The following is a 26354-nucleotide window of genomic DNA, read 5'->3' on the forward strand; positions in this document are numbered from 1 at the left end:
AAAGTTTATATTGGTGCATGTATCTTTATATATATATATATATATATATATATATATATATATATATATATATATACATATATAAATTTTGTCTACCCTTTAGGGGGCACCTGACATCTGGGGCAAGAAAAACTAAAGAAAATGGCATCGGCTGCATCTTTTATACCCCTGATGACCTAATGTCATGGAAGGGGCGACAGCAACCAATGCAGGGCCCAAGACTTTGGAATTCAGGCCGACTGAGGGCAATCTTCCAGCAGGATTACCTAAATGTAATGACTGCAACAGTGAATACACTCAAACATCTACATTTATGGTAAGTGTACACAACTGTACTTTGTTTAGTGCATTTTATGGCACATGACTTGTCCCTGGTGTCTTGTGGATTCCCACATCTTTTTTTAAATATGTGGCTTGGTCCTGGTCCCAGGTGCTCCCCCCACCCACAATCCTCATACTGTTTAAATGCCACTCATACATGAGTATGGAAGTTTTCCCTGGTGGCTAGTGGTGCCCCCAATCCCTCTGATCCCAGTACTTAATATTGCTCAAGTACAAGTATGGAGTTTTCCCTGGTGACTATTGGTGCCCCCAATCCCTCTGATCCCAGTACTAAGTACTGCTCAAGTACAAGTATGGAGTTTTCCCTGGTGGCTAGTGGTCCCCCCATTCAATGTTGTAGATTCTGCTCATTAGTTTAGGGGTGTGTGGCCATCCAAAACCTCCCATCCACACAAGCACACATATGTCTAAGTTACCCCCAACTCCCCTACTGCTGTCTTGCATGCGCACACACACACACTCACACTCAGCCTCTTGCATACACTCATGCATATGTCTCCTAAACCTACTTTACCAATACATTTCCCAGTACTTACTTTTACTGTGATGGATGATCCCGTCCTTTTGGTATTTTCACAACTATGAAGTGCAAGAATTACTCCATACATAGATGCCTACCCACAGCATTTTTGGAGGGTAGGTATTGCGCATGGTTAATTACCTTATGCTTTTTTCCTGGACTGCCTCATTTGCATCTAATGTGGCTACAGTACCACACTTCTTCAAGGAAAAACACCTTTGTAGGGCTGTGTCTGAATTTCAAAACCTGTAAATATTTAGATTTTAAGTTTAATATTTTTACATAATTTTGAGACTTAATAATGATTTTTTCATTAATATTTAATGTTTTTATTCATGTTTAGTGTCTGCACTGTTATGATTTGAATGATAGTTTTACGCAATTGATCTTTTGAATTTTACATTTAAATGTATCATTTAACAGCAAATGTTATTTAGTTCACTGTCTCAGTGGCATCAACTTTGGTTGGCTTTAGTTTGTCTGTGCACCTGTGTGGATTCAGCATCTTAGTTTGGTAAATTGAACAGGTGGGTAACAGAATGTTAAATTTTGACTTGTGTCCAGCTGTCATTTAAGAAACACTTTCTGTAAGTTTCAGAAAAATGCTCACTACTTGTACTAGTTGTCTACCACTGGTAGGTGAATTACTGTGATGGCGAGAAAATGAGATTCAGAGACGGCTACAGCCACAGTGAGAAAGACCACATCACTGGCTCAATTATCATGTTTCTGAATCTCACTGTAAATAACAGTGGCATTGTCAGACCTGATAACCGTTGTGTTCTCCTAAGTAGACCAGTTTTCAAGTAGGCAAAGGCACCCCCCTCCACACACGCACACAAACACAAACATGCATGTATGTGTATATCCATCAACAAACAAACAAGCCCCCCACAGTGGATCACACTCATGGAAGCACTCACTTTTTTTATCCACTCACTCACACACATGCTCCAAAACATACACAGACTCTCGATTCCCTACTGAACCCCTGTAGTTTGACCACCCAGGAAAGTACATACTTACACACACTCTCACACACACACACACACACACACACACACACACACACACACACACACACACACACACACACACACACACAAATCCGTACAGCTTCATCCATGCCCCTACAGATATGCATACATGTGTCCACATACGCTAGCATAACCCCCATCCCCCACATCTTTGATGCTCCACAATTCCTTCTATAAGAGTAAATGGGTGATTGTCATCTTTTGTTGGCATTCACTTCTTCCTCCAATGGTGAAAATTTGCTAGGTCAAGCGATTGGAAGTTGCTGGCATTTCTGGGGAGAGCATGTGGCTAATTAGCATTCATGTGGCTAATTAGCATTAGCCAGTCTAAGGATTGCCACATTAGCATATATCTCTGCCTGTGAGACCACCTGACTGCTGTGGTTCCCCATTAGTGGAAGTCGTTTTAAGAGCTACTGTCTAAAACAGGCAAATATGCCAGTTATATTATTTATAGTTATTATTTATTTATATATTTATTTATTGACATTTGATTACTGGGAAAGTCCGAATAGATAGAAGCCATTTCCAGGGGAGAAAAGTACCAAAATATAGCTATAAGTATGCGTCAAATAAATTCTGTATACCTTTAGTTTTTCAAGAAAACTTGTCAGTTAAACAAAATATTACATCAGGCAGGCTTGCCAGAGCTGAAAGAACAGAAAAGTTAAAATATTCTAAAGGAAAACATAAACTGGAATGCGGTAGTTTGGTTACAAATTTAAGCTTCACTATGGCGGAGTTGAGCAATTTTGTAAATTGTGGTAAAAAAACACTGGAAGATAAATTCATAAACACAATTTATTAAGTATATTTTCCTTTAGAAATGTTCCATCATACAGAGTGCATCTGATGCATATTCAGCAGGAAGCTACATTTCCTAAACTGTACCTTTTACCACTAAAACTATTAAAATGAGTTATGCATTCAGCAGTTTGTTGTAACTAAAGTAGGAAGGCATGGCAGAATGTCTGCGGCTGTGAAATAACATCACATCAGTCCTACAATATGACATATTACATAGTCATTACTCAGCATCAAGAGATGGCTGCAAGAGCTGTCATACAGGCAGCCATCTAGGGTTTGATTGGCATGGTTCTGACCCTACTTTCATGTGACCTGCATCACCATGGAGGTCACTGTGCCTTCCCTGTGTGAATGCAGACATCTGTGCACCTTCAGCGAGAGCTACCGCCAGTTGGCTACTTGGTGATGAGCCAAATGCTGTCTCCCAGTTTGCATTTATATTCGCTGTTCTTTCTCTGAGGGCTTGTGGTGACCCATGCCCTGTTCTGCCTTTCTTCCCTAGGACAGGCATTCCCATCCTACCTATGGCAGTACCAACAAATAACCAAGTCACTAATCAGTCTGTGATTGCCATGGTCTTATTCAGGACTTTATCCTTGTGTGCCAACAGTGCCAGCTGAGCCAAGGACTTTATGCCTATTAGCATAAATTAAGAGGTTCTATGATTAAAAAATGAAGAATAAAGGGTCATTAACATTCAAAAAACATGCACACTGACTGCACAATCCAGTAAGTGTGTCCATTGTCAAACATACATATCCAAGTAGAAGAAAGCAGGCCACTAAAATGTATTTGAATGAATAACCATCTATTAAAATATTCTGTACTACAACACTTCTCAAAACTAAGTGCAAAGACAAAACAGGAGCAGCCTGCTAATTTGTGAGCAGTAAAAATATATGCCACCCTGACCAACAACCCACAGACACACTTCAGGAACCCTGCAGGTCAAAACAAAATAAATAAATTCATGGGTTTTATATCCCTCAATCAAGTCCCTTAAAGTTAATTTCTTTGAGTTGTTAAATGGATGATTTAAACTGTGTTGAGAAAACACTTTTCCAACAGAAGTAAACTGCTCAGTGGAGCAGAATTATGCAGTATAGTAAAGAGGAAAGAAAAGCCCCACAGCATACCACGCAGCCCTTCCTGAAATGGAAATTTCAGTCATTGTTTATAACTTCAGTCCTCATTGATATACCACAAAGCCATATATTTTATGAAGAACAGGCCGCAAGTATGACTCGACCATATGGGCATACTGTGCAAATGTACACACTTTAAAGGTACTCTACAGACAAACCAGTTGTAATATGCACTGTTGATAGCTGTCCTTAACAAAATAACATAATGGTAGAGTGTGCAATGCAATGTGCAGCTGTTCATAACTATCTTTCTTCTGCATTACTCTTGTTTCTGCTTGCACGTCTTACCCTGACAAGTATGCTACCCTATAGGAGTTGGGGATTATAGTTTGAAAGAATATTTTGTCTAGTATGCATTCACAGTAAAACAGACAGACCTGTACCTTTGCTTTTCAGGTGCTGGGAAGGGGAGAAAAGTGGAAGGGTGAGAATGAAGCAAAAACACTAGGTGGGGGACAGAAAGTTCGACTTCTGAAATCAGCCTTAAAACAGTATGAAGATAAAGAGAACTTGATTATCCTGTTTACAGACAGGTAAGTGATTTTAAAGTGCTACAAGTTATGCATTAATATCCCCTTGCATTATTCACAAATTAATATCATTTTATTGAAGTAAAAGTAGGTAAGACAGTATTTTTATTTTTAAATGTCAAATTCTGCATCCTAATTGACTCAGAACTGTTTGTTATTATTAACATTTGTGTTACATGCACACCAGTTTAATGTTTGTGTCTTAGTTCTGCATTTCTATTCCATTGTGTATATGCATTAGGATTCTGCAGATTTCTCTGTTACACTGATGTTCATCGTGTTACACTGCTGCAGTCATCACACTTGGGTTATCCTGCCATCAGGCGGTCCCGCAGTCGGCCAGAGTTCCAAAGTCTTGGTCCGGTGAGGGTTGCTGTCGCCTCTTCCCTGACTTCAGTGCACCAGGGTATATAATATGCATCCAATGCCATTTTCTTCAGTCTTTCTTGCCGCGCGGTGACCAAAGCAGAAGCAGTTCGCAAGTGCCGGTCGGCTGACTCCTGAGATTTTCCAAGTCGAATTTCAGATCCGAAGTCTTCAATAAAGCTAAGTACCCCATTGGGGAAACCTTTTTCTTGCCTCAGACCGATGTCAGAAAAAGTTAATAATTGTATTTCTTGTGGGAAGCAAATACCTCATAAGGACTTTCACTCTTACTGTATTCCATGCCTAGGCCCTGATCACGACGTCACTAGCTGTCGGTTTTGTGCTAGATTTAACAAACGCACTATAAAAAGACGTTTTGATTTTGCTTTACACTACTTTGGCCGAAGATTCAATTATACTATGCCGTCGGATCAGCTGACGACCTCAATACCGAAAAAACGCAAAGACAAGGATAAAGACAGGCATCCGAGGTCCAAAACCGATGACGAAACCTCTTCTAGGCCAGTCACCGGTTCGCCGGTTCTCAGCGATGTGCTTTTGCAGCCCCTGACACCCACTACCTCAGAGCCACAGGCCGCTTCCGACTCCCACATGGAGACATCTAGGCCTCTGGAAACTCAAGGTATTGGGCCTATGGAAACTAATCCCTCAGATAGGTCCAGAGACGCTGAGCAGGCATCAGCTTCTGAGGGTGTTTTCAGACCTTCACAACTTGCCATTAAAACAACAGCCAAGACAAAGGTACCATTAAAGACAAAGAAACAAGTACAGAATTCTCCTGGACAGTCCTCCATGCCTAAGAAATAGATGCTTAAAATGGCCGAAGACCTCATTATTCTAATCAGGGGTTCCCATACCCCTCCTGAGAAAAGGCCTAGGCAGGATACAGACTATGACTCCTCTGATCAGGTTTCCATTTCCTCTGATTCCTCTTCAGACCAGGGATACTCTCTACCCCAAGGAACAACGAATCCAAAAGGTGAAGCAAAGGCAATTGTTCAATAAACTGGTATAAATTCCTCTTTATTCCAAATGAAACAAACAGCAAGCCGTGTCACAAGCGCTTTCGCCCGGACCCTTCCGAGCTTTTTCAAGTGAGACAATAAAAGCTTTCAAACCAAGTACTTAAATACTTTTACAAATCAATTAGTCAATTAAACAGTAGCCCATTTCTTAAAAAGGCAGTGCCTTGATTAAAAGTTTTGTTCTTGGTTGAAATAACAACATGAAATGTTAAAAACGAAACCAATTTAGGTAACAACCTCACAAATCTGGTTATAGAGCTAATGCAAACAGTCCTTGAAAACAATTTCATATTTTTTAATGGGGAAATATTTAAACAAAGAAAGGGGGTGGCCATGGGTGCCTCTTGTGCCACTTTATATGCAAATGTCGTACTTCATAGATGGGAGCATGTTTATATTTTTAAACAACCTTGGGCAGAATATGTCACCCACTATCGTAGATATTTAGATGACATATGCATACTATGGCGAGGCACAAAGAACGAGCTGGAAGCATTTTTGAACTACATTAATGCTACCACTTCTTTTCTGTTTTACACATTCTGTAAGCAGAGAAGAGTTGAATTACCTGGATGTCACTATTTACAAGGATCCAGAAACAGGCGAATTTCAATCTAAAATCTTTCGTAAACCAACTTTTTCGAATTCGCTACTGCATTTTCACAGCTCGCATCCTTTTTATCAGAAAAAAGGAATAGTAAAGGGGCAGTTAATTAGGGCCTCCAGAATGTGTAGCAATTTGAATGACTTTAATGAGGAGATCATTAAGCTGCATAGCATGTTTTTAAAACGTGGGTACCCTCAGGACCTGCTGACCACACCTTAACACTTGAGGTCCGTAACCAAAGGGACGGTTCTTATAGACCATTATTGGGTGAAGGTTCTATTGTAATACCTTTAAACCCAACAATAACAAAGAAGGAACAATTGAATAGTAGTTTTGCATACACATTCTCAAATAATAACACTGAAATAGAACACTTAATTTCAAAATATTGGTCTATTTTAAAAACTCATGAAGACTTTAAGGCCATTATATCTTGCAAACCAGCATTTGTTAGAAAAAGAGGTTCTAACCTCAAAGAAATTTTTGAGAAAAGGCCACATTCACAGTTAAATGGGCAGCAACCTCGCAAAGGTACGTACAAATGTGGAGCTTGCAAGCAGTGTTCTATGATTTTGGACGGTTCACATATTTATTTGAAATCACGTAGATTTAATATCCAACCGCATGGCTTGTTTACATGTGCTACGAGAGGCGTGGTTTATCTAGGGGTGTGTATTACCTGCAATAATTTTTATGTAGGAAAAACTGAGAGGGAATTTAGAAGAAGATTATACAAGCATTCGTACGAAATTGAAAAAAAGAAGGACAATAATGCCTTCTACAAGCATTCCCTGAAATGTCCTGACTATAAGTTAAAATTTCTAGTTCTTGAGCAGGTAATTCCGGATGTGAGAGGAGGAGATTGGGAAGCCACCCTAGAGTACAGAGAGTTGATCTGGCAACTTAAGCTAGACGCTGGCAAAATACCTGGGTTAAATGGCACCTTGAGCATAAGCTCTGTATTAAGATTAAGAAGGGCCAGACTCTGATTCCATATATTTAATTATGACTAGGAAATATGACTTTTTATAAGCCTGTTCAGTTTATATTGCAAACGGTTTCACATTATTTAAAGGATTTTTTATAGTTTTTAGTAGGTTTGTTCACAATTTTAATTAGCATTTCAATAATTGTGAGTAGTTTTTAGGGTTATATGATAGAGTCTTTTAATATAACAATGAAAACAAGCATTATTCAATATGGTATTAATGTTTACTTGTTTTTTAACATTTCATGTTGTTATTTCAACCAAGAACAAAACTTTTAATCAAGGCACTGCCTTTTTAAGAAATGGGCTACTGTTTAATTGACTAATTGATTTGTAAAAGTATTTAAGTACTTGGTTTGAAAGCTTTTATTGTCTCACTTGAAAAAGCTCGGAAGGGTCCGGGCGAAAGCGCTTGTGTCACGGCTTGCTGTTTGTTTCATTTGGAATAAAGAAGAATTTATACCAGTTTATTGAACAATTGCCTTTGCTTCACCTTTTGGATTCGTTGTTCTTTGGATTTGCTTTTCTTCACGTTTTTTGGTTTTTATACTCTCTACCCCCCTATGAGGACTCTGATGCTGAATAATTTGTCCCTTCAGCCTCTCCTCCTGAGGATTATTCTTTTGGGGAAACTTTGCATATCATGAGGGAGCATTTCCATTGGGAAAGTCAGGATTACTCAGAATCCAAGAAAAGGCTCAGGGATTTCCTCTTATTGCCTCAGCACAGGCCCCTGGCTTTTCCGGCTGTGCTAGATATTGTGGATGATGTGTTCTCTGAATCCAGCTTATCTCCTGACTCTTTGCCCCCTGCTCCAGCCAAGCCAGATAGGTATTATAGAGTCCCTGACTCACACAGGTTTCTTTACAAAAACCCTTCTGCTGATCCAGAAACAATTTTCCAGGGTCCAAAAGGGGTTAAGGCTTCCATTGCAAAAAATCCGGTACCCTCTGACAGAGATTCCAGAGCTTTGGATAGATGGGGGAAGAAAGTATACGCGTCTGCAACTTTAGCAGTAAGAGCTTTAAATTGCCAGTTTCACATGCTTAAGTACCAATAATATTTAATGGCTCAGTTAAAACAGAAAATGCTTGCAAGCTCAGAAGTTCCTGATTGTAAAGAAATGCAGGATTTATTGCATGCAGTTGAACAGGTGGGAAAACATACTCTGCAATGTGGTTTTGATTCTTTAGAGAGCCGCAGTTACAGGTTCTTTTATTAGGAGACATGCTTGGTTAAAAGAACAGAGTTTACCTGATCATGTTAAGGCAAAATTATTGGATGCTCCTTTACAGCATGATACCTTGTTTGGTGTTAAGGCAGAAGAGGTGTTAAAGAAAATGGAGGATAAAGCTAAATCTATGCAAACAGTCAAGGATTTCTTACAGGTACAGCCACCTCGGTTTAGTAGAAATTGGCCAACAAAGAATTGGTCCTTTCCAGTGTCAGACAAGCCACAGAGAGGCAGATACAGATGCCCAAGAGGCAGATCTCAACCCCAAGGCTCAAACAGACAACGACAGTGGGGCACCTCAACCCCAAAAGGAGGTGAGGACAAGTCTCAACCTTACAGGAAACAGTCACAATGACTTTCCTCTTCTTACACCAAGCACGTCCCATTTGGAAGCCCCCTTAAGGGGAAAACTAGCACTTTTTTCTCAAAACTGGCAAACAATCACCCAAGACAAATGGGTTCTGAATATTGTGTCTCAAGGTTACAGATTCCACTTTCATACTTTACCAAAGCTAAAAGGAATGCCAGACCTGCCACAAAATCAATGGGCAAAGGCATAAAAACAAATTTCAGCCCTCATGGACATGAGAGCTATTCAAAAAGTACCACAACAGGAACAAGGACAAGGATTTTACTTAAGACTCTTCCTGGTCCCCAGAAAGGACAAAGCCTGGAGGCCCATACTAGACCTTTCAATTCTGAATACTTACCTGGATATTCTGAAATTGAAAATGTTGACATTACAGCAGCTTCTACCCATGCTGGACAAGAAGGCTTGGCTTGTCACTCTGGACCTCAAAGAGGCATACCTGCATGCCCCTATCAGACAAAATTGCAGAAGATACCTCAGATTCAAAGCTGGTACAATGCACTACCAATTCTCTGCACTGCCCTTTGGCTTATCTACTGTGCCCAGGGTCTTCACAAAGTGCCTGGCACCAGTAATTGCATTTTGCAGACAAAAAGAAATTCAAATATATCCATACCTGGACGACTGCCTCATTCAAGCAGAGACAAAGGACATTCTTCTACAGCATCTGGTGTTTGTGAAAAAGTTGCTAATTTCTCTAGGGTACACAGTAAATGAAAAGAAGTCAAAACTAGTGCCCTCACAACAGATTATATTCCTGGGTGCCAGCTTAAATACAACAGCCCAGATGGCTTACCTCACACCAGACAAACAATTTCAACTAACTCAATATTTTCAATTACTGGAAAAAAAGTCCCATCTCCCTGCAAGAAAAATCCTGCAGGCCCTGGGATTCATGGCATCCTGCATACTACTAATACCATATGCCAGACTGCATATGAGGAAGTTACAATGGTACCTAAAAAGTGTTTGGACTCAACACTCTCATAGTTTAGAAGCAGTGAAACCAATCATTCCCTGCCTACAACAGGAGTTTCGATGGTGGGCACAGGCATGTCACCTAAACAAGGGTCAGCCTTTTACCCAACCCACAGCCAGGCAAACTCTAACAACAGATGCTTCGGATTATGCCTGGGGAGTGCATGGTAGGCAAATGCATTCAGGGCAAGTGGACCACAGACCAGATGCATCTTCACATCAATCAAAAAGAGATGTTGGCTGTTCAAAATGCCCTAACAGCTTTCAATGACCTTCTACATCCAGGACAACTATTACTAAAGATAGACAACACCACAGTAATGTGGTACATAAACAAGAACTGGGGCACTCATTCATATCCCCTGTGCAGGCAAGCCATGACTTTGTGGAACATAGCTCTAATGTACCAAGTTCACCTGCAAGCACAATTCCTGCCAGGAAAGAAAAATACTCTGGCAGACGACCTAAGCAGAAATATCATGGACCCTCACGAATGGAAAATGAATACACAAATCTTCAGCATGATAACGCAAAAATGGGGATGCCCAGACATAGATCTTTTTGCCTCCCCACTGAATTGCCAACTACAAAAATTCTGCACAAGGACTTATCACAAACAAGCATGGAAAGTGGATGCTCTTCTGTTCAGCTGGAAAAACCTAAAAGTTTTTGCCTTCCCACCACTGCCTCTCCTTTCAAAGGTACTCCTAAAAGCCAGACAAGAAAAAACACAGATGATCCTGATTGCTCCAGACTGGCCATGCCAGCACTGGTACCCTATCTTAAGGAACTTGGCTCAGGGCCCACCATGGATTTTGCCCCAAATTCCACACCTTCTGACTCAATAAAACAATCAGATCCTGCATGGCCAGCTCAAAACCCTAAACCTGGCTGCATGGCAGATACTTTAGTCAAACAGGCAACACCTCTCTCTAAAGCTGTTATGGATGTCATTTTGGAGGCCAGGAGGCCTAGCACCAGGAAAGCTTACTCAGAATAATGGAAGAGATTCTGCACCTGGAACCAGGCTCAAAGCCTTGACCCTCTTGTTCCAAACATTCCTCAGATTTTACAATACTTAACTGAGATGCTGGACAGAGGCCTATCCTTTTCATCAATTAAGATCCACGCCTCTGCCATTTCAGCACATTACAACACGGATCCTCCTTAATTCTCTCATCCCTTGCTAAAGCAGTACCTCAGAGGGGCTAAAAACATAAGACCGCCCTGGAGAACACCAACACCAACTTGGGACCTCAATTTCATTTTGGAAAAACTGACCCTACCACCTTTTGTGCCAGCCAATTTAGCCGATCTAAAATTTTTATCATGGAAAACAGCTCTGCTCCTCGCAGTAACTTCAGCACGGAGAGTCTCAGAGCTACAGGCATTAATGGCAGTGGAAAATTTTATAATTTTCCATCAGGACAGGGTATCTTTAAGGACAAATCCTACCTTTATGCCAAAGGTGGTATCTAGTGTGGCTCTTAACCAAACCATCCATTTGCCAACTTTTTATCCAAACCCCCAGAATAAAGGGGAGAAACTTCTGCATTCTTTGGACATACACAGGCAGCTACGCTTCTACTTGGACAAAACAAAATCTTTCAGGAAAACTGAACAACTGTTTGTAGCATATGCTGCAGGATCACAGGGCAAGGCTATCTCAAAGCAGACTATATCCAAATGGATAGGACACTGTATTCGGTACTGCTACATACAGCATGGAAAATCAGTCCCTAATAACATTAGGCCACATTCCACCAGGGCAACAGCCACTTTAACAGCCTTTCTCAGAGGGGTACCTACCAAGGAAATTTGGAGGCTGCAACTTGGAGTTCAGTTCACACCTTTACTAAGCATTACCACCTGCCTCTTTACTCTAAATCCAGAGCAAGATTTGCCACTGCAGTTCTACAGGGCCTCACAGCTAATCCTAATTCTTTATATGTATGTGTAACTACTGCTGAACCCTTAATAACTTAATGTTTTCAGCCTTGATAGCTGTTTTGTAGTACTCTAGCCTGCCAGGTTAGCCAGCAGCCTTAGCTCTCCCCCCCCGATCCACACTAGCTGCCCTCTTTTATTCCAAGTATTGCTCCAAGGATATTCTAAGTGGTTCACGACCTTAGACTTCACTGCAAGTTTTCATGTTTTTCTCTTAAACTCTAACCTTCTCCCCTTTCACTGCATCTCCTAAACTCCTCTAGCCCACTCTAGCTGTAACATCTCTTTTCCTAATCTCTCTCTCTAGTTTCTCATACTTCACTCTCGCCCAACACTCCAGGTCTTTCTCCCTTCTGCTTACTCCTCTGTAAACCTCCTTTCACTGATTGACTCCGGAACCTCTCTGGACCTCTTTGGTTCTTCCCGCTCCATTCGCCCTGCGGGCTCACTCCGCTCCCCTACCCTACCCCCAAATCCCACCCACACCCAGTGCATTCCCCCATAGGTACACCCTTTGAAACTCTTATCCAATTAAACACTTATTCCCAGTAACTACACCACCCTATCCCCGCCCACTTTTACCTCTAATTATCTACCTCAGCTATCCCACTTAACCATTGGATTCCTACACACCCACTCCAATCCCAACTCTATTTTCCACTACCAATCTTATACTTTTATACTTAACCACTCCTATATAAACTTATCTCTCTTACATTTATAAATATCTTATCTACCACATAACAACCCTACATATTTCATAATCTAATACACTAACTTCTACCTAGATAATATCCAGTTCCTACATACATACTATCCCCTATATACCATACTCCTCTACCTTAATACTACTATTCTATTAACTCTTCCTCATCATGCTCTCTAAACACTCCTTCATATTCCTTTCACTATTACTACTATTCACCTTATCCTCTTTCTACCATCTTTCCCAGCCCACAATTTCCACCCACTCCCAACCCTTTCATATAACTAATCCTCACAACTTACCTTTCTCACCCTCATACTCTCTTATTTCCCCCCATTTATACTCCTCAGAAAACCTCCTTCTTTTTCGACACAAACTTATCTCCTACCATGCTAACTTTTTCACCATAACTGCTAGCAAAGCCCTCCAGTTCACAAAACAACCCAATCTCATCTCCTTGCTAACTACTCGCCTAAACTATTCCATACTACACCTAATTAGCACTCTCATATTGGGAGACATCCATCCTAATCCAGGCCCCACCACTACAACCGCTATAAATAAATCCCTGTTATTCACTTCCTTAAACTCCCAAAGTGTAGTAAACAAAGTCCCAAACATTCATGCTTGGCTCACACACAATAAACCTGACATCCTCACTATTTCAGAAACCTGGCTAAAACCACACATTAAAGACTCTGAAATAGTTCCTCCTAACTACTCCATCATAAGAAAAGACAGACCTCACAAAAAAGGCGGAGGAGTAGCCCTTCTATATTCTTCCTCCCTAGTAGTTACTCCATACAACAAACCTATTCCACACTTTAACAACGCCGAACTTCTCCTTACCCTACTATAAATCAATAATTATAAATACATATGTATAGCTTCCCTTTACATCCCCCCAGGGGATAATATCTCCACACTTGAACTTATCCTTTCCTGGCTATCCAGTAACATTAGTAATGAAACCATAATCCTAGGAGATGTAAACATTAACTGGGCCCTTATACAGTCTCCTACAAACCCCATTAACATCAACCTCTACAATTTCTCACAACTGATCGCTTTGGTAACCCACCCTTCCAAAAACCCCTCCAATGGGAGTATATTGGATTGGATTCTAGTCTCCCATCCTCACTATTTCACCAACAGTGGCACTCTTCCCGACCCACTTGGTGACCACATACCCACCTTTACCCACCGGCTTCCCACTATCCTTCAACGAACCCATAACTATATTACAATCCATGACCAAAAAAACTTCGACCCAATAACCTTTTCAAACTCATTACAAGCAATTAATTGGAATTGTTTAAAAACACTACCTCTTGACAATGCAGTCTCATACTTCAACTCAACATTCTTAAAATTACTAGACTCCCAAGCTCCCTTACGGACAAAAAGAATAAAAACTAAATCAGCCCCATGGCTCCCCAAAACTACTCTTGCTATCATGAGACAGAGAGACAAAGTCTGGGCACGCTACCAAAAACATAAGACAGCACCACTCCTTAACGAATATAAAATGCTCCGAAATAAAGTAAAGAAACTGATTATTTCTGATCGTCAAAACTACTTCTCTACACTCCAAAACCAAAATATAAACAACCCTCAAAAATTCTGGAAAGGGATCTCTACTCTCCTCCACCCCAGCAAACCAGATACTCCTACCCCAGACCCAAATGCTCCAGAACATGATTTAGCCACCCAATTTAATTCTTTCTTTATTGACTCCATCTCCAAATTGACCTCCTCATTCTCCAACACCTCTCTACTATCCAATACCCCCTCATCCACCCCCACTCTCTCTACTTCTATACCCTACTCCCCTCCGACTAACGCCTCTACCCCCTCTTCTACACAAACTCTATCCTCTGTATCATGTTAGGAAGAAGTCAAAGACTAATGCTCTAGCTAAACATATTAATGCCATGGGAGATGACCATGTATTAAAGTTTAGAGTTTTATCTCTTATATATGAGAATGGCAGGGGTGGTGATGTAAGAGCTAGAACTGAGGATACGGAAGCAAAATGGATTGTGAGGCTCAGATCTAGTTTTGGACATGGTCTTAATGAGTGCATTCCTATTAAGCCTGTGCTTCGTAATAGACCATTGAATAGATGAATCTTGATTCATTTTTAACATTTCTAACATGTTCAAAAATTTTAAATTTAAATACATTCATTAATATATATTTATGTCTTGTTAAATATTTATATATATATATATATATATATATATTATTATTTTTTTTAAATAATTAAATAAATAAATATATATATTTTTAAATAAATATATTTTAAATGAATAAACATAATTTTTTATATGAATATATTTATATGTATATTTCACTGTCCACTATTATAAATGCATTTCAATTAGATAATATTTATTTATGTTTTTATGTGTACTATCTTTTAAAATGTTCTAGTATGTGTATCTTGTAATACAAATGCATTTCAACTAAGTATTATTTTTATGTGTACTATCTTTTTAAATGTTTTAGTATGTTAATTGATCATTTAGACTAATTAGGAAGAGTATATAAGGTGTGTGCTTTTATGGCAGGAGTTACACCTGAAGAAGCAACTGTGAAAGCGCTTGTGTTCTCTGTTAATAAACTGGTACCTAAACATTTATTCGTGGATTTCTTGCTGTTATTTTGAAATACATTCTCAGCCTGGATTTTTTGCTCCTTGTTCACAAGGGATTTTATATTTGTTTCTGCTATATTGCTGTTTTTGGGCTCTATTTTTGCAGAACCCATAACTATATTACAATTCGTGACCAAAAAAACTTCGACCCAATAACCTTTTCAAACTCATTACAAGCAATTAATTGGAATTGTTTAAAAACACTGCCTCTTGACAATGCAGTCTCATACTTCAACTCAACATTCTTAAAATTACTAGACTCTCAAGCTCCCTTACGGACAAAAAGAATAAAAACTAAATCAGCCCCATGGCTCTCCAAAACTACTCTTGCTATCATGAGACAGAGAGACAAAGTCTGGGCACGCTACCAAAAACATAAGACAGCACCACTCCTTAACGAATATAAAATGCTCCGAAATAAAGTAAAGAAACTGATTACTTCTGATCGTCAAAACTACTTCTCTGCACTCCAAAACCAAAATATAAACAACCCTCAAAAATTCTGGAAAGGGATCTCTACTCTCCCCCACCCCAGCAAACCAGATACTCCTACCCCAGACCCAAATGCTCCAGAACATGATTTAGCCACCCAATTTAATTCTTTCTTTATTGACTCCATCTCCAAATTGACCTCCTCATTCTCCAACACCTCTCTACTATCCAATACCCCCTCATCCACCCCACTCTCTCTACTTCTATACCCTACTCCCCACCGGCTAACGCCTGTACCCCCTCTTCTACACAAACTCTATCCTCATCACCACCACCCCAAAATTCCCCCCCTCCTGACTGCACCCTCTTCACATTAAATCCCATACCTACATCTACTATTAAGAAACTCCTTCAGAAATTGAAACCATGTACCAATGCTCCTGACAATATCCCTTCTTACTTTCTCAGTATAGCTGCTGAAACTCTTGCCTACCCCATTAGCATCTTAATTAACCGCTTCCTACAAGAATACACAGTTCCCCAAATCTGGAAACAAGCCTTCATTATACCTCTACACAAAGGTGGTAACAATAATAACATTACTAATTTCCGTCCCATAGCCATCCTGTCCCCCATTTCTAAACTCCTAGAAAAATGTGTCCAACTTCAACTCCTTCCTCACCTCCTGGACAACCATCTTATTACTCCCACATAGCACGGTTTCAGACCTAATCATAGCACCATGACTGCCCTCCTCTCCTTCCTTGAAATTGTAAATAAAGCCCGTGACTCTGGACAAATTGTTTCTACCTTGCTTCTTGACCTCTCCAAAGCCTTCGATACTATCTCTCATAGCCTGCTCTTAACTAAACTCTCCAAACTTCACCTATCTTCCTCCTCTTTGAACTGGTTCTCTAGTTACCTATCTAACAGAAATCAAGCTGTAAAATGGAAAAAAGCTACCTCCTCTTTCCTTAGTACCCCTACAGGAGTTCCACAAGGCTCCATACTGGGTCCTCTTCTCTTCAATATTTTTATAAACGACTTCCACAAATTAATTCCATTCTCTAGCATCATCCAATATGCGGATGATTCAACTATCATTTGTTCTGCCTCTTCTATCACTACACTATAAAAACTTACTCAAGATGCTTTCTCTTTCACAGAGCAATGGATGCTAAGTAATCATCTAGCTCTCAATGCTACCAAGACCAAACTTATGTTATTTACTCCTTCTAAAGTCATCCCTCCCGACATGAGTACATTCTTAATTACTAGTCTACACAACTCACCTCTTGAAATAGTATCAGAGACCAAACTACTTGGGGTCCAAATCGACAACCTACTTAAATTTAACTCCCACCTGCAAATAAACATCAAAAAAACTCATCAAAAACTTGGCATGCTTTATAGACAGAGCACCTACCTCACATCTGCCACTAAAGTCACTCTCTCTACTTCCTTCCTTATCCCATCCCTTCTCTATGGCACCCCACTACTAACTAATCTTCAGTCCTTGTTAAAAAAACAGCTTACCTCCTGCAATAACAAAATTGCAAAATTCGCCACCAGCCAAAAGTCCTCCACTCACCACTGTTTCACCCTCCATAAACTAAAATGGCTAGAACTTACCAATCAACTAACTTACACTCAACTAACTCTAGCCCATAAGCTTATTCTCAACCCCTCCCTCTGTCCCTCCCTTTCCTCTGCCTTTAAAAAGCACCTACCTAACAGAGTTCTAAGGTCAAATAATCAAAATCTACTAGAAGTGCACAAACCTATTCGTCCCCCAGGCAAAAACCTTCTTTCCTTCAGCCTCGCTCGCCTCTGGAACTCCCTACCTCCACTCATCCGCACCACCTCTAACCACTCTACCTTCAAAAAGTCTCTTTTCTTACATCTAGCATCACAGTGGGAATGCTCTTGCTCCCACCCCACATAACTAACTCTACTTAATCTCCTTCAATACCATATCCTACTTTACGTAGCTACTATGTTTGTTAGCTAATCTGTATTAATGTTTACATTTATTCTATTACCAGTAGGTTTCTTCTTAATGTATTAACTGTTATGACTGTATTCTATATGTGATTAGTTTTATTTTTATTCTGCCTACATAGTATTAATAACTCTCTGTACCTAGATTGTCACTGTCAAATGTTGAATGTATATTTTGTTTTGGAGCTTTTCTCCCCAGGACTCCATTGAAAACCGGTTCTTTATGGCCTAATGGACTATCCTGGTAAACCAACTGCAATAAATAAATAAATAAATAAATAACTAAATAAATTATAGACCAGCCACCCAACCTTAGCTTTGGGATTCTACCAAAGTGTGATAACTGCAGCAGTGTAACACGATGAACATAGTACAGTTTTGTACCTACCATAAATGTAGATGTTCGAGTGTTCACACTGCTGCAGTTCAGGTTACCCTCCCTCCATCCCCTCTGAACTAGCTGGACTTATCTATACCTTTCTATCCTATACAACCTTTGGGGTGTATTTGCTGGTAACTGAAGGTATTGTTTTTATTTTTTATGTATATTTTTGATTAGCAATATGTATTGCCTACCTACTTGGGGGCACCTGACATCTGAGGCAAGAAAAACTGAAGAAAATGGCGTCGGATGCATATTATATACCCCGGCGCACTGACGTCAGGGAAGAAGCGACAGCAACCAATGCCGGACCAAGACTTTGGAACTCTGGCCGACTGCGGGACCGCCTGATGGCAGGATAACCCAAGTGTGATAACTGCAGCAGTGTGAACACTCGAGCATCTACATTTACATCCTGCCCTCAAAAAACCTAGTACAACATCACTCAGCCAAAAGGCCTCTTAGATCATCAAGCAAACTACTACTAGAAGTCACCAACAGCTACAATAGCTTTGGAGATGCACTATATAGTAGTTTGGTGGCTAAAAAATGGAACTCTGTCCCTACTAGCATTCAAAACACATCTTCCAAAGCCTCCTTTAAAGACCTCATCAGGCAACATCTCAAGCAAAGTTGGCAGTGCCATGATTGCTCCCCAGGCTAGTGAAAGCGGATAACATATGCATAATAAATCTAGAGCAATTTATAATAGTTTTTCAATCTTACTCACAAACACTGGCTAATCTACAATGTATGTACTGTACCTGTGTACTATGTATGTATTCTACCTACATTCCAAAGTTCAGCTGTACACCACAAATCTATTACTTACCTTTATTTTTAAAATTAATATCTTTTTTGATTGTTCTCTCCACTGTAACTGTTTGTGCCACATGCCACTGTAAAAACATGTCTCTTGTAATTTGTGTGTATACTGATTATGTCTAAATAACTAAATGTGTCTGTAATTTTTCTTTGTGGAGCTTTTCTCCCCAGGCCTCTGCTGAAAAGGGGTCTTTTCGGCTCAGTCAGACACCCCCGGTTAACAAATGTAAAATAAAAATAAAATAAATTTATGGTAGGTACAAAACTGTACTTTCACATGTGCGTGCGCACACACAGACACACACACACACACACACACACACACACACACACACACACACACACACACACACACACACACACACACACACACACACACGCACACTGCATTGCAATCATAAGTAATAATTTTTCACAACAAACAGTAATCTTTACAAGTGGAATCATTACAGTACAAAAACACCTCATTCCAGATTAACAAGGGTCACCTGAAAATTGAAAGACTTTCCAACTTCCAAAATTTGTAAAAGCAGAACCAAAAACTCTTGTGATGTTCTTCGTGTTTCACTATTGCAGTCATTACATTTGGGTTATCTGCTTGCAGGTAGCCCTCAGTCGGCTTGATTAACAAAGTCTTGGGTCCTGCGTCAGTTGCTGTCCCTTCTTCCATGAAGTCAGGTTGTCAGGGGTATAAAACATGCAGCCGATGCCATTACATCTGTCTTTCTTGCCTTGCGGTGTCCGAAGCAGAAGCAGTTTGCAAGTGCCGGTCGGCCGACTCCTGAAATTTTCATTTTCGATTTTCAGAACCGAAGTCTTCAACTAAAGCTAAGTACCCCGCTCGGGAAACTTTTTCTTGCTCCTTACCGATGTCAGTAAAAGTTAATAATTGCATTACTTGTGGAAAGCAAATACCTGATAAAGATTTTCATTCGTACTTTATTCCTTGCCTAGGCCCTGACCACAACTTACCTTGCTGTCGGTTTTGTGCTTTATTTAATCAGCGCACTATCCGTCATCGGTATATTTTTGCCTCTAAATATTTTGGTTCTCGGTTTAATTATCCAGAAGTGTCGTCGGTTAGCCATCTGACTACCGGGATGCCAAAAAAATGCAAAGATAAAGACAGACAGGCCGCCAAGGTCCAAAACTGCCAATGACGCTTCTCCTAAGCCAGTCGCCAGTTCGCCGGTACTAAGTGAGGAACTTTCGCTGCCCCTGATACCCACTACTTATGATACGCAGGCCTCTACTGAGACCCATTCAGAGTCCGGTATGCCGCGAGATGCTTCAACTATGGAACCCGTGGATGTCTCTACCTTGGATGGGTCTGGAGCCGCTGTGCAGGCACCGGCTTCTGAGGGTGTATTCAGGTGTATGGACTTGTATATTAAACCGACACCTCCTTCTTTACTTAGGCCTAAATCTCGATCCATGCCTAAAAAAACGAAGCCCAGGCAACATGCTCAGGCCTCTATGCCTAAAAAACAAGTGATAAGAATGGCTGAAGATCTAATAACTAATCAGGGGAAGCCAACCCCCCCCCCCTTCTAAGAGGCCTAGAACTGAAGTTGATTATGAATCTTCTGATCAGGATTCTGTTTTTTCTGATTCTTCTGATGATCTGGATTTGCCCTTATCTACTTATGAAGATTCTGATGCAGAGGACTAAAATCCCTCTGCTTCCCCTCCTGAGGATTTTTCTTTTGGGAAAAACTTACATACTCTAAGGGAGCATTTCCACTGGGAAAGCCAGGATTTTTCTGATTCAAAAAAGAGGCTTAGGGATTTCCTTCTCCAACCTCAGCATAAGCCTTTAGCTATTCCTCCTGTATTAGACATTGTTGATGATGCTTTTTCAGAGTCTAGTTTGGCCCCTGATTCCCTGCCTCCTGCTCCCAGAAAACCTGAATACTACAGGGTCCCTGAGTCCCACAAGTTCCTTTTTAAAAATCCTATTGCAGATCCAGAGACTATTTCACAGGGGCCCAAGGGCATTAAGGCTTCTACTGCTAAAAATCCTACCCCTTCTGATAGAGACTCCCGGGCGCTGGATAGATGGGGTAAGAAGGTTTACACTTCTGCAACCTTGGCCATTAGGGCTTTAAACTGCCAGTTTCAAAGTATCAGCAACATGTTATTGGACTGCTTAAACAGAAAATGATGTTGATTCCTGACTGTGTGGAAAATAAAGAATTACAGGATTTAATGCATTCTGCTGAAGAAGTTGAAAAACGTACTTTGCAATGTGGTTTTGATTCATTAGAGGCCTCTTGCTGGGTTGCTGTTACTGGCTCTGTGCTCAGAAGGCATGCTTGGCTTAAGGAGCAATCTTTGCCTGATCATGTTAAAGCTAAATTGTTGGATGCTCCTTTAAATCAGGACTGCCTGTTTGGCAACAAGGCTGAGGAAGTTCTTAAAAAGATGGAAGATAAAGCTACATCTATGCAAACTGTTAAATATTTTTTACAAGTTCAGCTTCCTAGATTTAGTAGGCACTGGCCCTCTAAGAACTGGTCCTTTCCAGCCTCTTCCAGGTCTTCTCAAGCCAAACCCAGACACAGCAAATCCCCCAGGTTTCATCCCAGGGGACACTCAGAACTAAGCAGTGGGGGGCCTCCACTTCCAAATCTGGGAATAATAAGATTCCACCTTATGGTAAACTGTCCAAATGACTTCCTTTTAAAATTTCCAAGCTCTTTTCAACTGACTGCCCCTTTGGGGGGAAAGATTGCTCTTCATGCAAAGAATTGGGAACTCATTACCCAGGACAAATGGGTTTTATATATAGTGTCCCAGGGACTCCAGCTATACTCTGTCGCATATCGTCTACTCAGAGGCGATCTCTGCTTAACATACAAGGCCATGTCAAGCCCAGAGCTGTTGGACATGCTACACTTAAAGAAATCCCAATCCCTTAGAGCTACACGCTCCAGGGATCTAAACCTTGTCATCACAATAAACAAAACATGCTGGAGGGATAGGTTCCTGACCCAGAGACTCCCCAGACTCTGGAATAGATTGCCCATACATGTCAAGCAGAGTGCCTCTTTGGACCTCTTCAAGAGGAACCTTGACGATTGGATGGGAGAAAGGAAATTCACCCCAGGGATCACGTCAGTCGCCCTGCTAGACAGGGGTCCAGGAAAGTAAATAATGTGGGAAGAAATAGCCAGGGAATTCTTATGGCTAGGCTTGTATAGGCCCTAGGGCTGATAGCCTAGTACCAACCTATGAACTTCCACATATTGCCAACACCAAGCGGGTGGCCGGACCTACCCCCAAATCAGTGGGCAGAGGCCCAAAAACAAGTAATGTCTCTCTTAAGCATGGGAGCTATTCAACTGGTACCAGAAGAGGAAAAGAGACAAGGTTTCTACTCAAGACTTTTCCTGGTACTCAGAAAAGACAATTCATGGTGTGCTATCCTGGACCTGTCTACTCTAAACACCTTTTTGGAGATTCCAAAATTCAAGATGCTGACTCTTCACCAATTACTTCCTATGCTAGGCAAAGATGCCTGGTTGGCAACACTAGATTTAAAAGAAGCATACCTGCACATCCCAATCAGGGAATCTTGCAGAAGAAACTTACGCTTCAAAGCAGGCTACACACACTATCAGTTCTCTGCACTGCCCTTTGGCTTATCTACTGCACCCAGGGTATTCACAAAGTGCCTAGCTCCAGTCATTGCATTTTGTAGGCAAAGAACTATTCAAATATACCCATACCTGGATGATTGTCTAATTCAGGCAGAAAGCCAGGACATACCTTTGAATCATCTGCCTTTGTACAAAGGGTTCTAACTTGTCTGGGGTACACCATAAATGAAAAGAAATCACACCTGGTACTCTGTCAACAAATTATATTCCTGGGAGCAAGCTCGAATACAACTTCCCAGATGGCTTACCTCACGCCAGAGAAACAAATTCATTTGACAACCTACATCAAACAAGTGGCCACAAAAACCCTGCTATCTGCAAGACAAATATTTCATGCCTTGGGGTTCATGGCCTCCTGCATTCTTCTAATTCCATATGCAAGACTGCATATGAGGAAACTACAGTGGTATCTAAAAAGCCTATGGTGTCAACATTCTCAAGACCTAGAAACATTGATTCCTGTCATACCTTGCCTATGCCTAGAGTTCATTTGGTGGGCAGATGCCTGCCACCAAAACAAGGGACTACCTTTCACACCACCCCCTGCCGCCCAAACCCTAACAACAGACACATCAGACTATGCATGGGGGGGGCTCACCTGGCAGGGAAGTGCATTCAGGGCTAACGGAACCCAAGTCAAATGCACCTGCATATAAAAGAAATGTTAGCTGTAAAGAAATCTGTGGCAGCCTTCAAGGACCACATTCTTCCAGGACAACTAATGGTAAGGACGGACAACACCACTGTTATGTGGTACATAAACAAGTGGGGGGTACACATTTTTATCCCCGCTGCAGACTAGCCATGGCATTGTGGAACACAGCCTTGAGCTACCAAGTGCAAGCTCAATTCCTGCCAGGAAAATTAATTACACTGGCAGACGGACTAAGCAGAAACCTCATGGACACACACGAGTGGAAACTGGAACCAAGGATTTTCAACATGTTGACAAGCAAATGGGGGAGCACAGATATAGACCCATTTGCCTATCCCCAGAACTACCATTTGGACATATTTTGCACAAAGACTCCCCACAAAAAAGCTTGGAAAGTGGATGCTCTGTCCTTCAGCTGGAAAAAACTATCAGTCTATGCCTTCCCCCCTCTGCCTCTGCTCTCCAAAGTACTACTAAAAATCAAACAGGACAAACCAAGGATGATTTTGATTGCTCCACACAGGCCGCAACAACACTGGTACCCTGTCCTGCACAGCTTGTCATGGCTATTTCCATGGCACCTGCCTCAGACTCCTTCCCTGCTGTCTCAGCAGGAGAACCAGATTCTGCACCCTCAGCTACTAACACTGAACCTTGCAGCCTGGCTAATTACTTAATCTGTCATTTACCACCCCTCAGCAAACCTGTGGTGGATATCATTTTAGAGACAAGAAGGACTAGTACTAGACAATCTTATGCTGAAAAATGGAAAAGATTCTGTGCCTGGAACCAATCTCAAGGGATGAGCACAGCAGCGCCCAGTTTACCTCCGATTTTACAATACTTAACTGAGATGCTTCACAAGGGCCTGTCTTTTTCCTCCATTAGAATCCACGCCTCAGCCATTTCAGCTCATTATAACACAGAACCTCCCCTCTTCTCTCATCCACTGCTCAAGCAGTTCCTCAGAGGAGCCAAACATTTGAAACCACCCAGGAGAGTTCCAACCTCAGCCTGGGACCTTAACTTTGGCTTGGAGAAACTCACTCTACCTTCTTTCAAGCCAGCTGCTACTGCAGACTTAAAATTTCTTTCTTGGAAAACAGCTTTCCTTTTAGCAGTCATTTCAGCTAGAAGGGTATCTGAATTACAGGCCCTTATGGCAGTGGAGCCTTTCATCATCTTTCAGGGTGTTCTTCAGAACCAATCCATCCTTCATGCCCAATGTGGTATCCAGTGTGGCTCTTAATCAGTCCATTCATTTGCCAACCTTCTTTCCAAATCCACAGAGTAAAGGGGAATGGATACTGCATTCCTTAGATGTGCACAGACAACTTAGAGTCTACTTGGACAGGACGAAACCTCAAAAGAAATCTGAACAACTGCTGGTGGCATTTGCTGCAGGGGCAGAGGGGAAGGCTATTTCAAAGCAAACCATTCCTAAATGGATAAGCCATTGCATTCATTTCTGCTATAAGCACCATGGAAAACCTATCCCCCAGGGGATCAAACCTCACTCCACCAGGGCTGCATCTACCTCTACAGCCTTTCTCAAAGGCATCCCTACCAGGGCATCCTAGAAGCTGCTACCTGGAGTTCTGTACATACTTTCACCAAGCATTATAATTTTCCAGTTTTCATTAAATCCAGAGCTGGCTTTGCCACTGCAGTCTTGCAGGGCCTTATAGCTGGCCCTAATGCTATCTAAATTCTTCCGCTCAACCATAGATTTGGGAATCTACCCAAATTTAATGACTGCAACAGTGAAACACAAAGAACATAGTACTGTTGCGTACACTTACCATAAATGTAGATGTTCGAGTGTATTCACTGTTGCAGTCCTGGTTACCCTCCCTCCAGCCCCCTAACTTCTTTTGGTTATACCTCTACTTTCCTTTACTATGCTTAAAAGACTTTTTGAGTATTTGCTTTTTTGTTGGAGGTGTTATCTTTGTACTTTTATATTTAATTGCTTCCCATTAGGAGGGCACCTGACATCTGGGGCAAGAAAAACTGATGTAATGGCATCGGCTGCATGTTTTATAACCCTGACAACCTGAAATCATGGAAGAAGGGACAGCAACCGATGCAGAACCCAAGCCATTGTTAATCAGGCTGACTGAGGGCTACCTGCAAGCAGATAACCCAAATGTAATGACTGCAACAGTGAATACACTCAAACTTCTACATTTACGGTAAGTGTACACAACTGTACTTTTCTGATGTGAATAATAAACTATCTAAACAGAAGATTAACCAGTCTAATAGAAAAAGGTACTGTCCTTTCACCACAAATAATCAAACTCAGAGCCTCACCTAAGCTACAGTGTCAGAAAGCATGGAGAAGTTGTTAAATCTGATGATGCGAATTCTGCAGCTGCTAATAAGAAACTTTATTCTGATCACATAAGCAGTTTGTTATTAAACTCAAACTTTTTTAAAGTGTTTTTAAGAGGTTGGCAACCCCCCCCCCCTGCATCCCCATGACATGCTGGCTACACCCCTACACCACACTAATGATGAATACTACATCTGAGGTTGCAATTCCTTGGTACTCTGAGATAGCACAACCTTGGACAGATTTTATATACCCCATATTCACAGTTAGTCTCATAATTCCAAGGAATGAAATTATGGTTCGCATTAGAAAAGAAACTCATTCATTTCAAGTGGTTATTTTGATCCAGTGTTCACTGCAGCAGAGTTTACTGATGTTGTAATTGATAAGGATTATTGCTTGTATGAAAACATTAGTTCATAGTTGGTTTTAGGCACCAGCAAACCCTATGGTCATTGGGAGCCCCCTGGCCTGGGAGGGGGTGGGACTACAGCAAGTTTTTTTTTGGTATTTTGTTATAGCTAATTCAGCAGTTTTATGTACTTAATAAAACAAGTAGGTAGTGATAGCTCATAGGATGAGGAATCCTAAGGACTGGTACTCCTCCTCCTTTAAAATTCATAGATATTTCTGTTTGTAGAACCAGTGCTTTGTCAAATAGCAGACTTCATCATTTAATTTAATGTTTTATCCCTGAAATAGTGCCCTTGAGTTAGTTGAAGCCTGCTAAATGGCATTCTCTCCACTAAAAATATCTTAGCTGGCTTTAGGCACCTG

At 41.0% G+C, this 26354-nt stretch overlaps 1 protein-coding gene across 1 annotated transcript in view; it reads left to right on the forward strand.

The window, feature by feature from the left end:
* PLOD1 (procollagen-lysine,2-oxoglutarate 5-dioxygenase 1) overlaps window positions 1-26354 on the forward strand; it is a 1142395-nt gene that overhangs the window by 323776 nt on the left and 792265 nt on the right. Inside the window, exon 3 of the mRNA XM_044063038.1 lies at window positions 4248-4384. Within this exon, the coding sequence (XP_043918973.1) occupies window positions 4248-4384 (137 nt within the window). The remainder of the gene's footprint in view (window positions 1-4247; window positions 4385-26354) is intronic.

Source organism: Protopterus annectens, chromosome 2.part1 (genome assembly GCF_019279795.1).
Source record: "Protopterus annectens isolate FY-2018-M chromosome 2.part1, PAN1.0, whole genome shotgun sequence".
NCBI classification, from domain to species: domain Eukaryota; kingdom Metazoa; phylum Chordata; order Ceratodontiformes; family Protopteridae; genus Protopterus; species Protopterus annectens.